Genomic DNA, 12284 nt, shown 5'->3' on the forward strand with positions numbered 1-12284 from the left:
AAAAGCCAACGTTAATGTATAAAGTGGTAATAAAGCGTGGTAAAAGGTGTAGAGGGTGGATGCGGCGTAAACTTCACGCTGCAGTTATATCAATCGAACTGTATGGTTGCTGGCAAAAATCGGACCGCATGTCGTGAGCCTTTGCAGTGCGTGCCTACCTTCAGCTTATATCGGCTCTGTATACAGATGAAAATAAAACCAATGTTCACAATGTTATAAGAGAACTTTATTGTTGTAATTACGGTATACCTATAGCATGAACTGGCAAGTAACAAAAAGAACAGTATTTTACTATAATTACACTAGGGAACCGCGGTGACACGGACCGGTCGGCCGTGCCCAATGAGATTTACTATATTAATTTATAAATTTTAACTAATCATAATAGAAAATAAATTTAATACAGTTACATCAAAATTTCAATATAATTTCGAAATTTACCTTTAATTTTGATTATACTTCTAAAAAGCTTTAACAAGGGATCGACAGTGGTTTCACAGAGATGTGTTAGCGTTTGAAATAGTATTTGACTGTACACGAGAGCCTCGAGCAGGTCCGTCGTCTCTCATGTTGGGTGTCAGCTGCCAGAGCGACCCTTTGCCATACCATGGCTACGTATGTCCGTAAGCGAGGGGTTATGTGAACATCGATACAAATCACATTAAAATCATTACATCAATTACGTGAAATATCACATACGAAAACATTTAAAAACCGCTTAAGTATATTATTTGGTGCCTGAATTGATATGTTCGACAACTGAACGCGAAATAAACGCTAACTTTGTCTAGCTATTACGTTTTGAGTAACTAAACGAGGTATTTGTTTTGTGTCTATATTTACGTAGAACTAAAACCCGCGAAGTGCAAGTAAAAATATCTGCACACCGCCCAATACGCGAGCCTGGCTATGCTATAACACTATTATTATCGTTTAATACTTAGACGTAACAGTAAACACTCGCTCCCCGCGCCCGACTGCTATGGAAGACTCGACGCTCACTAGAAGCACTCAATACACCAGTCGGCCGCCACTCACCAGTTAAAACTTTCTCTAAGCCATTAAATCGACTCCTTACTGTATTATTTATACACAATGTACATTATCTCTGATGCGCCCATTGATACCATGTTAACGTACTTGAGCATAATACTGGTTGCGATACGAGCATATTGATTTCAGTAATTATCTTTCGGGTTGTATACTACCTGCCGTGAATACGCTTAGACTTTGACGTCTGCAAGATATTTTAAGTCGGAAAACATTGGTCTGCATGAGGCACATTGTCAACAAATCTAAGTAGGTACCTACTGGCAATCTGTCTCAAAATGGCAAACATGTCACGTGTTCGTAGCTAACATATATCGGTTGTAAGGGTTACCAATGTTATACAAGCTGACACCTTTACTGTCAGTAGGTTCCTGCCCTTATTTTTAGGCGATAAATAGACCGATCTAGACATAATATTTATTGGTATATCTGATCACTTAACTAAAAGATACAAAAAATCGCGTTTCAATTAAAATATGCTGTAATATTCTATAGAAATCGTAACTTTAGTGTAGTCTTGATACGAAAATTTGAAATATTGACATGTTCACGTCAGGCCTCGAAATATACCCAGAATATTATTGCTTAATTATATAGATATGTGAAATTTATTGTCAATTACTGCAACCAACGCCCTTTGTCATAAAACAATCCAGAGTATATGCGCGATTTACGACTGCTTTTATTCCATAACTGGCCTGAGTACCACACTCTCAACACACTTCGCACTTGTATTAATCATTATAATAAAAAGATCTTTAGAGCGAGTGTCGAAGGCCAGAAAATAATTTGGTATGGTGATAATGTGCGCCTTATTCCATTTGTAAGAAGCTTGCTATTGTCCAGCGCGCAAATCTATATTAGAATCACATGCATTACGCTATGGAATTACGTAAACTATCGGTCCCGTACAATAATAATCCATAATCAAAGCAAATCGGGGAACTGTGGTTTGGCACTCGATATCCGTTAACTATTAATATATGATTTTGTACTATTTAAAAATATGCAATAAAACGGACAATAGCAAGCCGTATACTCATTTAAATATAGACTATTATTATGATATATAAAATTTCTATTTGTAGATATCCAGTACATAATAATCTGATTGTGAAAACCGAAACGTTACTTACCTACTTATCAAGTTTGTTGATATTTTAGATATCTTGTTTCCAATTAATTTTCACAATCAGGCTACGGATTTTCTATATAACATCCACATTTATGATAGTTACAAACAAGGTAATAGGTATACATTAATCTCTTAATAATGAGAATCCAAATGTACGTATGAAAGTAAAACTTGGGACCTCTCATCTTGGCGTTTTCCTTTCCAGTCATCGTAAATGTTTCCGATAGATTGTAGACCTATATAAAACGCCAACATTAGAGGCCTGTACTTATTATAATAGTTCGAAATCTTGAAACATCAAGATTAAATAGTATATAAACGTATGATATGCAAATTATTATGACTGTGACATCGATATGACAGTTGTTTCTTCATATAACAGCAGAAGTCGAATTGAACGACATAAATATTAGCAACACACTTCCTTAAAATCGTAGTAGGCCATTAAAGTTAGTAAAATATTTACAATAAAAACGCGAAACTGTTTACAGTTTCTCGACGATATTATTCGAAGATTAGGCGAGAAAATTGCTAACAACTAGAAATGGAGAGTCGTCGCGGATCGACGTGGCAACGCCTAGAACACAATGTTTGGATTTAATATACTTTATTATATTTAAGATGTGTTGACCAAGAATGTATTAACAACACATCAAATATTTCTTTCCATATATTATCTATGGCCAATCATGAATTCTTTTATATCGGGCCCAAAATGTACAATTCTTGGTCAACACACGTGGTCACATACTTGCACGCAATGGCGTTGCGATGCCGTCCCGACGACAAAACGGCCTTTTAAATATTACACAGGCACACATAAACTTAGCAACGAAATTGCCTACAAACAAAATATCTTCATATTTACATTAAATCTATGCAACTATTTAATAAGTTTGGATTAATTTGAATGACAGATATTTAAGAAATAAATAGAGTTAGGTATCAACATAGGTAAAATTTTCTAAACAGTTCAAACGATATTGTTATATTTTTTACATTAATTATTTATCTTTCAATACCTATTAACATTAGCTATAATTTATAAGTTCTCCAAGTTTGTGATAATCTCCAATTTAAATTTAACAAGATATTCGTTACCTACCTATTTACTGTAAGTATGCGTTCGCATTAGTTACATCATGAGTGTGACAACTGACAACTTAATAAGAGGGGAAATATTTTATTTATTTATTATCGTATCCTAATCCGAATAAATTATCCTGTCTCAAAACAAGATCAAAAGTTCATTTGGTCGGACCAAAACTTCAGTCGGTAAATTGATCAAAACTCTACCCTCGCGATATATAAAGGCCATGGGGCAGGGGCGTGACGTCACGGCCGCAAGCGGTGACGTCACCAGACCCGTGCGAGCACGACAATCACCTCATCGCACACTACATACAAACAGTACCCGAATCACTCATCCTCGAACACTTGAATTGCCTTCGAAGCTTTCTTTCATAAAGAAAATCCGTTCGTTTAGATATCAAACAAATGCTACAGTTTATAATCATTCGGTTTATCTGCCGAACGTGTGAAAGCTCCATGTCGGTCGCGCTGTGAGACCAGTGCGGCATGGCGGCGTCGGGGGTTGTTAAAAACAAAATATATGACAGTTATATTACTGCAATCACGTGCTGAGCCATAACCGCAGCACCACTGTTGACAGCAGCGCGAGCACTGGCTCCGTTCTACCGCCGCGGCCACACGACTGGATCTCTATTTCCTGAAACAGTTTTTTTATTGAATTAAGCTGCTTTTAAAGTCATTATAGTAAGAATGCAACAATAGTACAGTTGCAGTTACAGTTTCGCAGGTTAGGTGTGTCACGTATGTTTGTACCTCGGGATGGTAGGAGACGCAGTGGTGCGGGCGGCGTCGGTGCGCATGCGGCGCGCGGCGGCGGCACACGGAGCGCGGTGGCGCCTCGCGCGCACGCACATCCAGCCGCTTGGCGCCGCACGGGCACAATGTGTCCACCACCAGCAGAATCAGGTTGCTGTGCGGGATCTTTTGCACACTGAACGGCCTGCACAATATTATCAATTATATTAGTGTAACCAACATAAGATATTAGATTCTAAATCGGTCATTATAAAATTATAAGTTTGCTGGAATAATTAATTTTAAATATGGAGAGCTTTTGGATGTGTTATCATGAAACTGTGGCGCCATGTCTACATGAATTGCTTTATAACACATATTATATAAAATGAATAGTAGTTAACTTACCTTTCACATCCAGAGTTATGGCAATTAGTAAGTTTCCCCTTCAGTGGTTGTGCTGCATTGAGTCTCGTGGACTGTAGAGTGAAGAGTTCGGCGCTAGTGTCGCAAGGTCTCACGGCAGCTGACCGCGCTGCTTCACGAGGCGGTTCCCGGTGAGTCGCAGCACCTGGCGGAGGCCCTGGGGACATAGCAGGTCCCGCAGGACGGCCTCCATCTCGGGAACTCTCTCCCAGCCCATCTATGATGATCTCGTATGTGCCTCGGTCGCGATCAACATCTTCGTCATTTTCGATGTCCTCGTTCTCATAGTCCTCATAATCTGAAAAGATTTTTTTCCCTATTTTTTACTTTTTATTGTTTATAATTATGAAAGTAGAAAAAACGTTTAATCGACAAGAGCTTACCGACTTCGTCTTCTGTATATGGTTTAGCTTTGACTTTTGTGTGATCCCACAGAGGGAACCACACTGCCAGTAGACTTGTCAAGTAACTTCCGAGCCAGGAAATAGGCTTCATTGGCTGTAAAATTAATAAGATACGGCTTTAACTAACCTACATTTTAATAAAATATAGTCCATAACATAGATCTTAGATACAATCAGGAATAGAAAAATAATTATTTACCGATAGTTTGTTGCTGTTTCCACTAAACGGATTTCTGGAATCGGGACAACGACCTTGATGGTCATGTACGGTAACTTTCTTGTAGATCCTATCCTGGACTAGGGAGTCCATGATTGTGCCGTCGACTTGCCCGAAGAATCGGCCAGTTTGTGACACGTCTTCCGAGAGGATAATGAATCCATTATCGTCCAAGATGTAACAGTCAAGTTCGTCGCCAGCGCAAGTCTTTTTACAGACGGTGCCAACTGTGCACTAAAAGTGAGAGTTATATTTTTTAGCAAGTTTAAGTATTTTTGAGAGAGAGTAAATAAATGTATATATATGAGACATTAGTTAGGAAGTTATCATCATGATATGCGCAATATAGAAAAATGATTAATGCTTGCTAGACTTTACAGATATATACGCTCTTTTCTTTCAGAATGAAAGGTATTTATTTATCATAAACGGAAGAAGAAGATTACTTACGGTAGAAGTAACATTCAAGAAATGTTTTGCAAGTGATTCCAACTGGAAATGGAGTCCAACAACTGCCGCTGGGGCTCTGTGGCCTCGTGATTCCACAAACACAGCGTGAGTAGCCAGGACTAGCGGTGGTCTTCCACTTAGATCCTCTGCTTCTGACCCATCACGGAAGGGCACAGAAAAGACAAAGCTCTCCGGTTCTATTGCGTGATGTTCGACTGCACGACGGTACCATTCAGAATCGAATGCTCTTGCATATTTTTCGCTGAAGTGGCTGTAAGTTAACGGGCAGTTTTACATAAAAGATAATATGATAATTGTGAAGTTACATAATTTGAGAAAAGATTCCTTTAATGTAATAAATAGCTGATGACACATCTATGGAGTTTCTGTGCCTGCATATTTAAGAAATCATATTAAGATTCTTAAATGGTATTCCATTAATTCTATGACACTTACGATTCAGCGGAATCGGAACTTCTTGATGTGTTAATATTTTCAGTCCACTTCAGCAGACCGCTGCGAGTAGCGATGAAGGACAGGGTCACGACGAACTTGTGGAATCTGCCTTGCCTGCAAAAACGTTCATGATTAATATCGACGCATATTTTAACTTTTTGGATACATTTTTAATATAACAGTGACTAAGGATTTCACTCAAACATTTATCAATCGTAGGTATTTTCACGTCAATAAAAGAAAAGTTATTAAGGAGTCACGGACCTTCTAACTTTAAAAAAAGCAGCGGTTTTGTTGATTAGATTTACTATTTAGGTATGTGAACTATACAAAAAGTGATATTTTAATCCTAATTTTATATAAAAATCAACAATATCGATGCTGGTTTTGACGAATTCGAGATAAGTACTTAATTGATTGTACTAATTAGTTTCGTTCATAATGTTATAGCGTTAGCTAATTAAAGACTAGCAACACCCAATAACTGGAATTATATTTTAGACGCAGGTGGCTAATCTAGTTAACTCGCACTCATGTAGTTTCCAACTATGTTTTGGATTTCTATACGACAATAACTTAGCATTCTAGCACAAGAAAAAGTTTGAATTTGGCTTCGTATCGAGTCACAGAAAATAACTGTCTACCTTCTATAATAATACAGACCATTTTTTGCAAAGGTAGTAATTTCTATATTTATTCGATATAAGCCAATACAACGTGGGATCCTCGTCACGAGCGTTTTTCTACGTTGTGGAAACGTTTTAAACCATTTTTCTGGTTATTCTTTTTCCAATATTTAACTTCCACGTTAATTGTAATGGAAAAAGTGTATGTGTATTCGGTATGTGTGAGAAAACTCATAAAGTTTTTTTTGATAACGTTTTGCTGGACCTAGGAATCGAACCTAAGAACATTTCACTACACAGCTTAAAATAATGCGGTTACACAATCAGAATATTATATAGCAATAATATACAGAATAAATAATAACAATAATATATCTAATTAAGAATTAAAAAAATCCTTGCGTGCTTAAAAATCCTGGAAAGATAAATTTCGTTAGTTACATTACTATACCTTGTCCTTGGCTGCAGAAATAACTTTATAATAAGGGACTATCAGAGAACTATCAATATTTGTTAATAGTAGTTTTCTTACTTTTTTTTTAATATTTCTTTCTGATATTTTAAAATAAGTATATATTTTTTTTGTAATCAAATCAGATTATATGTAGTCATAAAAATAAAAGGTAATATCTCTAAAGAGAAAAACCTAATCGGATTTATCTAATATATAAAATTCTCGTGTCACAATGTTTGTCTCCGTACTCCTCCGAAACGGCTTTACCGATTTTAACCAAATTTTGCATGCATATTCAGTAGGTCTGAGAATCGGCTAACATCTATTTTTCATACCCCTAAGTGTTAAGGGTTGTCCACCGTTAACATTTTTTTTATAATTCTATACAAATTTTTATTTTTTTATTTTTTTTTTTATTTCGCATTAAAAAATACATTAAACCCAAAATTTATACCCTTCTATCACCAACCCCTATTTTTTTGTAAAAAAAATGTTAAGGGTAAAACAAAGTCCCCGCTGCATCTGTCTGCCTGAACGTGTTAAACTCAAAAACTACCCAACGTATTAAGATGAAATTTGGTATGGAACAGTTTGAGACCCTGGGAAGAACATAGGCTCCCGGGAAACTACTACTTTTATAACGGAAAACTTTAGCCTGAAAAACTTTATAACGCGGGCGGAGCCGCGGGCAAAAGCTAGTAGTTAATAATATTACCTACTGCATTTAAAAGTATTCGATCAGAATATGTTATTTACGCGATAAGGGTTTAGCCTTAATTTAATTATGAATTATTCAGAATTATTGATAGTTCTCCAAGAATACACATAAGAATTACATACACGGTCTATTTAGCGGTGAAATATAACTTTGCAAATCCACGTATGTGCACTGCAGTCCGCCGTATAACCTAGTTACTCATTAGGGCTAGCATATCTATTTGAAGTGACGTATTTTTGTTACGTTACCTTGTCAGTAGTGCCATTAACGTTGCTATCGGGCTATTTGTGTGACAAACACAGACGAATTAGTGATCAACGTAAAATTAACTTAACGTGCAGTAAGTGTACAGTATTGATTGCATGCAACGTTTTATCGCAGTATTTGAAGTCGTATCTCTTCAGAAAATGTATTTTCTGTGTAGCAATGATTTTTATTTTATAAATGAAATTCATTGCAGTGCAAATATTTTGTAAATCGTAGTTATGTGTCAGTTTACGGTTTATTGGCCGGGTTTGACTGAGATATTGTCTATTACAAAATCATTATATGTTTTTGTGTGATCATGAATATTGTTGAAATGGTAAAGAATCTTTACTTTTTTTTTATTCGTTTTGTATTTTATCTCAATATATCTCCAATGTCGCTTACTATCAGGTTATTCGAGAATTTTTTTATTCATATGTAAGAGTTGCCAGATTAATTTTTCGGCATGAGATGAATAGTTATTAAAATATTTGAGATACAACTTTTGATTCATAAAAAGCTATTGAAGAAGCACATATTTTGCGTGCATTGAAATATAATTTGCACTTTTTGAATAAATTTGGACAGTAAATTTATTTTGGTGCTTTGAAGCGTGCTCAAAGATCAATTTAGATACGTACTGAGAATGGTGACTCGCATGTCCAGTGTGAGCGTCCAGTTCTTTGATTACCATTGCGTCCCGGATGAGTGACTGTACTAAAGTTTTATCGCCTGAAACATGCAAGCAGATTTAATATCTAGGTTTAGGGAAATTTGTTGAAGTATAAATTATGTATTTGGACATAATATAAATGACATATTTTGGACTCGATCAACTGTACTTAACTCTTCTCTTGACTGTCAACTGATCAGTGGTTGCCTTTGAAAGTGACTTTTGATAGACATTAAATAAAGTATATTTTTGTCAAACAACTTTTGGCAGGCCAGACAATCCATGGATAACTCTATCTCTTACTTTACATAATAAACTTACAATAATAAGAATCTCTGTCCTGCTTCTTATGTGCGTTGTGCAGAGTGAGGGCTCGTGGCCGCAGCGACATCCATTTCCAGCCAGGCCTGCCAGCTCTTGACAGGAAATGAAGCAGTTGCTCCTCCGGTGAGTTAAACGTCTGATCTGATGTTGACGCGTATTCACAGTACACCCTGGGGATATATATTCTGGTTCTAGTCTTTTTAAACATAGTAAAATATATAGAAGGAAACATGCTGCATGAGTATTAAAATGATAAATCCCGTGAAACAGTTATATGGTAACATACGACATTTTCAGTAGTGTTTTAATGTTTCCGAAATGAATGAAAACAATAAGATGGGTACGATAAGAATTTTGTTGTGGAAACGATGAACGGTATTTCAGATGATTTAATTATACCACATTTAATTATATGTATTAAAATGTATCTTACCAGTCTGGGTGGATTTTCCAGTTTTCACCCTTAAAATATTCCGTGACTGCATAGGAACATAGCAAAATATATAAATAATGTGAAGCTTTCAAACGTTTGGTTACGCGTTTTAGACAAACATTAAATGTGTATTAAATTGGACTGCATATATTTTTATTTATTGGCCTAAATAAAGTACGCAGCAAATTCAAAATATCTTTAAAATTATAAGAATGAACTGCAGATGTTATAATCATATAAAATGTATAATAAGGTTCTCAGAACATATTTCACTGAATTCCTCATTAAGGATAAGTGTTTTCCCATATTAAATATATTTTTTTAACAAATGTCTTACCATTTATTGGACTATGTTTAACCTCCTGCTCCGCTTGCAGCTCATACATTCCGTATCCATCAGGAAGGACAGCGGCTAGGGAGAACGGTGTGCCATCTACTGGACTATAAAAGTACCTCTGGCGCCGGGTGGACACGCGTCTCATGTTGTCATACTGAACCTTTACCCCTATCTCTGTTTCTCCTTCTCGCTGTTCTATCATCTCATGTCGAAGCTGGAAATTATACATTATCATAACTAGATTTATGAAAATAGACTTTATTACAAACATAATAGATTTATATTCATACGATTAACATTATCAACATTTGGTATTGTTAGTTATGCTACTCACATCAAGTAACAATGAAGTAAGATTAACCCTCGAATTCTCGTCAGAATCCATTAGTAGTTCCACGTCGGTAAGGTCAACACTTGAATATAGAGGTCTTAATGTCTCCGTGTACTGAAATGAGGGTTATTATTACCAGTTTGCACGATGGCATTAAACTAATTATATTAGTAAATATAATTCGCCGTCATAAATACTTACTTCCTCGTTTGTATGCTGTAACAAAAGACAAATTGTTAAAACAATATAAGCTATATTTTAACTAATATGAATGTGCGCGGGAGTAAGAAACTGAATGTGCGTGTGGTTAGGATACGGAACGGGGAAGGAAAAAAATAGATGATGTGTTTAAAACAATGAGTATTTATATGATGTCCCAAAATTTTACATAAATTATCTTTATAAAATACCACATTTATATAGCGCCACTCACCAAAGGTCTTAAGTCCGGATGGTATAAAACATGCCCGTTGTTATCCACCATGAAGGAGTAACCATTAACTCCTAACTAGAACAATAACATGCACTTGAAAATACGCATAATCTTATATAAGAATAAAACATATTTTGCATAGTACTCATTTAAAACATGTCTTAGTTTTAACTGCCTTTTTTATTGGGAAGAAACTATAATGGTTATCGAAAGATTAATATCCGAAAAGAAACCCCCTCATTAATAGACTTGTATGACTTGTATGATCTATGAAGCCCTGATAAAATCAGTTTAATGATTTCGGAGATTAGTCTGCATTCAACAGCTAAAATTCACATGAGACTAGGACAGTTCTTCGAAACACAGGAGGCATTTTAATTTTATTTATTTACATAAACTTAATGTAATTTTCATATTCGCCATTTACCTTGTATGGTGGCACGAGCTTCTTTATCTCATCGACAGGTACATCTGTTCCGACTACACCCAGAAGGTTTGCTTCCCTTTGCTAGAAAAAATACGAACATTGTTATTTATCTACGTTAAGGATTTAAATGTAATGTAGGTTTATTGTAAATATGCATTTATTCATTTGCAGTAAAATCATTATTAATAGCTGTCTATATACCGTGTGATTTCTCCTGTCGAATATGGGAACGGTGACCGATGTCATCAGTTGACCCATTCCGTCGTCAGAGAGGCTGCTACTCTGTAAATCAAAGTTTACGAAATTATAACGTTTGGACTGCCTCCGTGGCGTAGTTGCATGCGCGGTACGGCAGCGCTATGTCCTGGGTTCGAATCCTGAGTCGGGCATAGAATTTTTGCCCAATATGGCGATAGGCTCGCCCCCAATCATATCATGGGACGGAATACACTTGGCGAAAAGTGGGTGCCCTGGTTACTCCTCTGCATACCCCTTAGAGGATAAATGAGTGTTGAGTGTGTGTATAACGTTTCTTTACCAGACCGTCATTCAGCGATTACTGTATTACTGCAAGGTTTGACGGCCTTCCGACCAGCACTTCATATATTTGTCTAAATAGTAATTTTCATTACGGCGAACACATGCAAAAGTACTTGAAATGGAATTATAAGCTGATAAATCTTGTTGAACGTATATTAGTAGTTGTTTGTAGGAACTGTTGCTGACATCGGGTAGAATCTTTAGATCTCAGATTACTTACCCTCCCACCAACATAAACAGGGCTCCAGTGCACGGGATGAACAGTTTGGTACATGACGAGTGGTCTTGCTAGCACCTCAACCAGGTGCAACACTTTAGGACGGATTTCTGCGTGCTCATTAATTGACACGTAGAAACCTAAAGAAATATAGTGAAAGAAGTATTAAAAAAATATTATACGTAGTTATCTATCCGTATAATATGGTTAAAATATTCCAGTGGTTCAATATAACATTTTTTTAAATTGTTAGTCTGTTTATTATTCATTACTAATATCATCTTTACAGAACTAAACATAAAGTCCAATTAATACCATCAAAAAAATAAATTATTTCATAGCAGCTACCTTTATTAGTGCAAGCCATGTCCTTCATAGTGTGTCCCGCGGCAGTATCTCCTCCCACTCTGTACGTAAAGATGCGCACGGGCATGTGGGGCCAGTTCCATGTCCGGAACACCCCCTTCACCCCCGTAGCACCGCCTCCAGCGCCAATCACCGCGATCGCCTGGTTGCACTGACACCCTTGGCCAGTGCGGTTGTACTATAACAAGGATTGG

At 36.4% G+C, this 12284-nt stretch overlaps 1 protein-coding gene across 1 annotated transcript in view; it reads right to left on the reverse strand.

The window, feature by feature from the left end:
• Positions 1–204: 204 nt before the first annotated feature.
• LOC115443776 (voltage-dependent calcium channel subunit alpha-2/delta-3) overlaps positions 205–12284 on the reverse strand; it is a gene marked incomplete in the record, with an annotated part of 76158 nt that continues 64078 nt past the window's right edge. The window contains 18 exon segments of the mRNA XM_037442908.1: positions 205–3914; positions 4031–4217; positions 4421–4736; positions 4822–4936; positions 5042–5293; positions 5510–5780; positions 5966–6079; positions 8651–8741; positions 9004–9176; positions 9440–9485; positions 9777–9990; positions 10111–10221; positions 10309–10323; positions 10541–10615; positions 10968–11048; positions 11169–11249; positions 11728–11864; positions 12073–12268. Coding sequence (XP_037298805.1) covers positions 3819–3914; positions 4031–4217; positions 4421–4736; positions 4822–4936; positions 5042–5293; positions 5510–5780; positions 5966–6079; positions 8651–8741; positions 9004–9176; positions 9440–9485; positions 9777–9990; positions 10111–10221; positions 10309–10323; positions 10541–10615; positions 10968–11048; positions 11169–11249; positions 11728–11864; positions 12073–12268 — 2571 coding nt within the window.

The sequence above is a fragment of the Manduca sexta genome, chromosome 25 (genome assembly GCF_014839805.1).
Source record: "Manduca sexta isolate Smith_Timp_Sample1 chromosome 25, JHU_Msex_v1.0, whole genome shotgun sequence".
NCBI lineage: Eukaryota > Metazoa > Arthropoda > Insecta > Lepidoptera > Sphingidae > Manduca > Manduca sexta.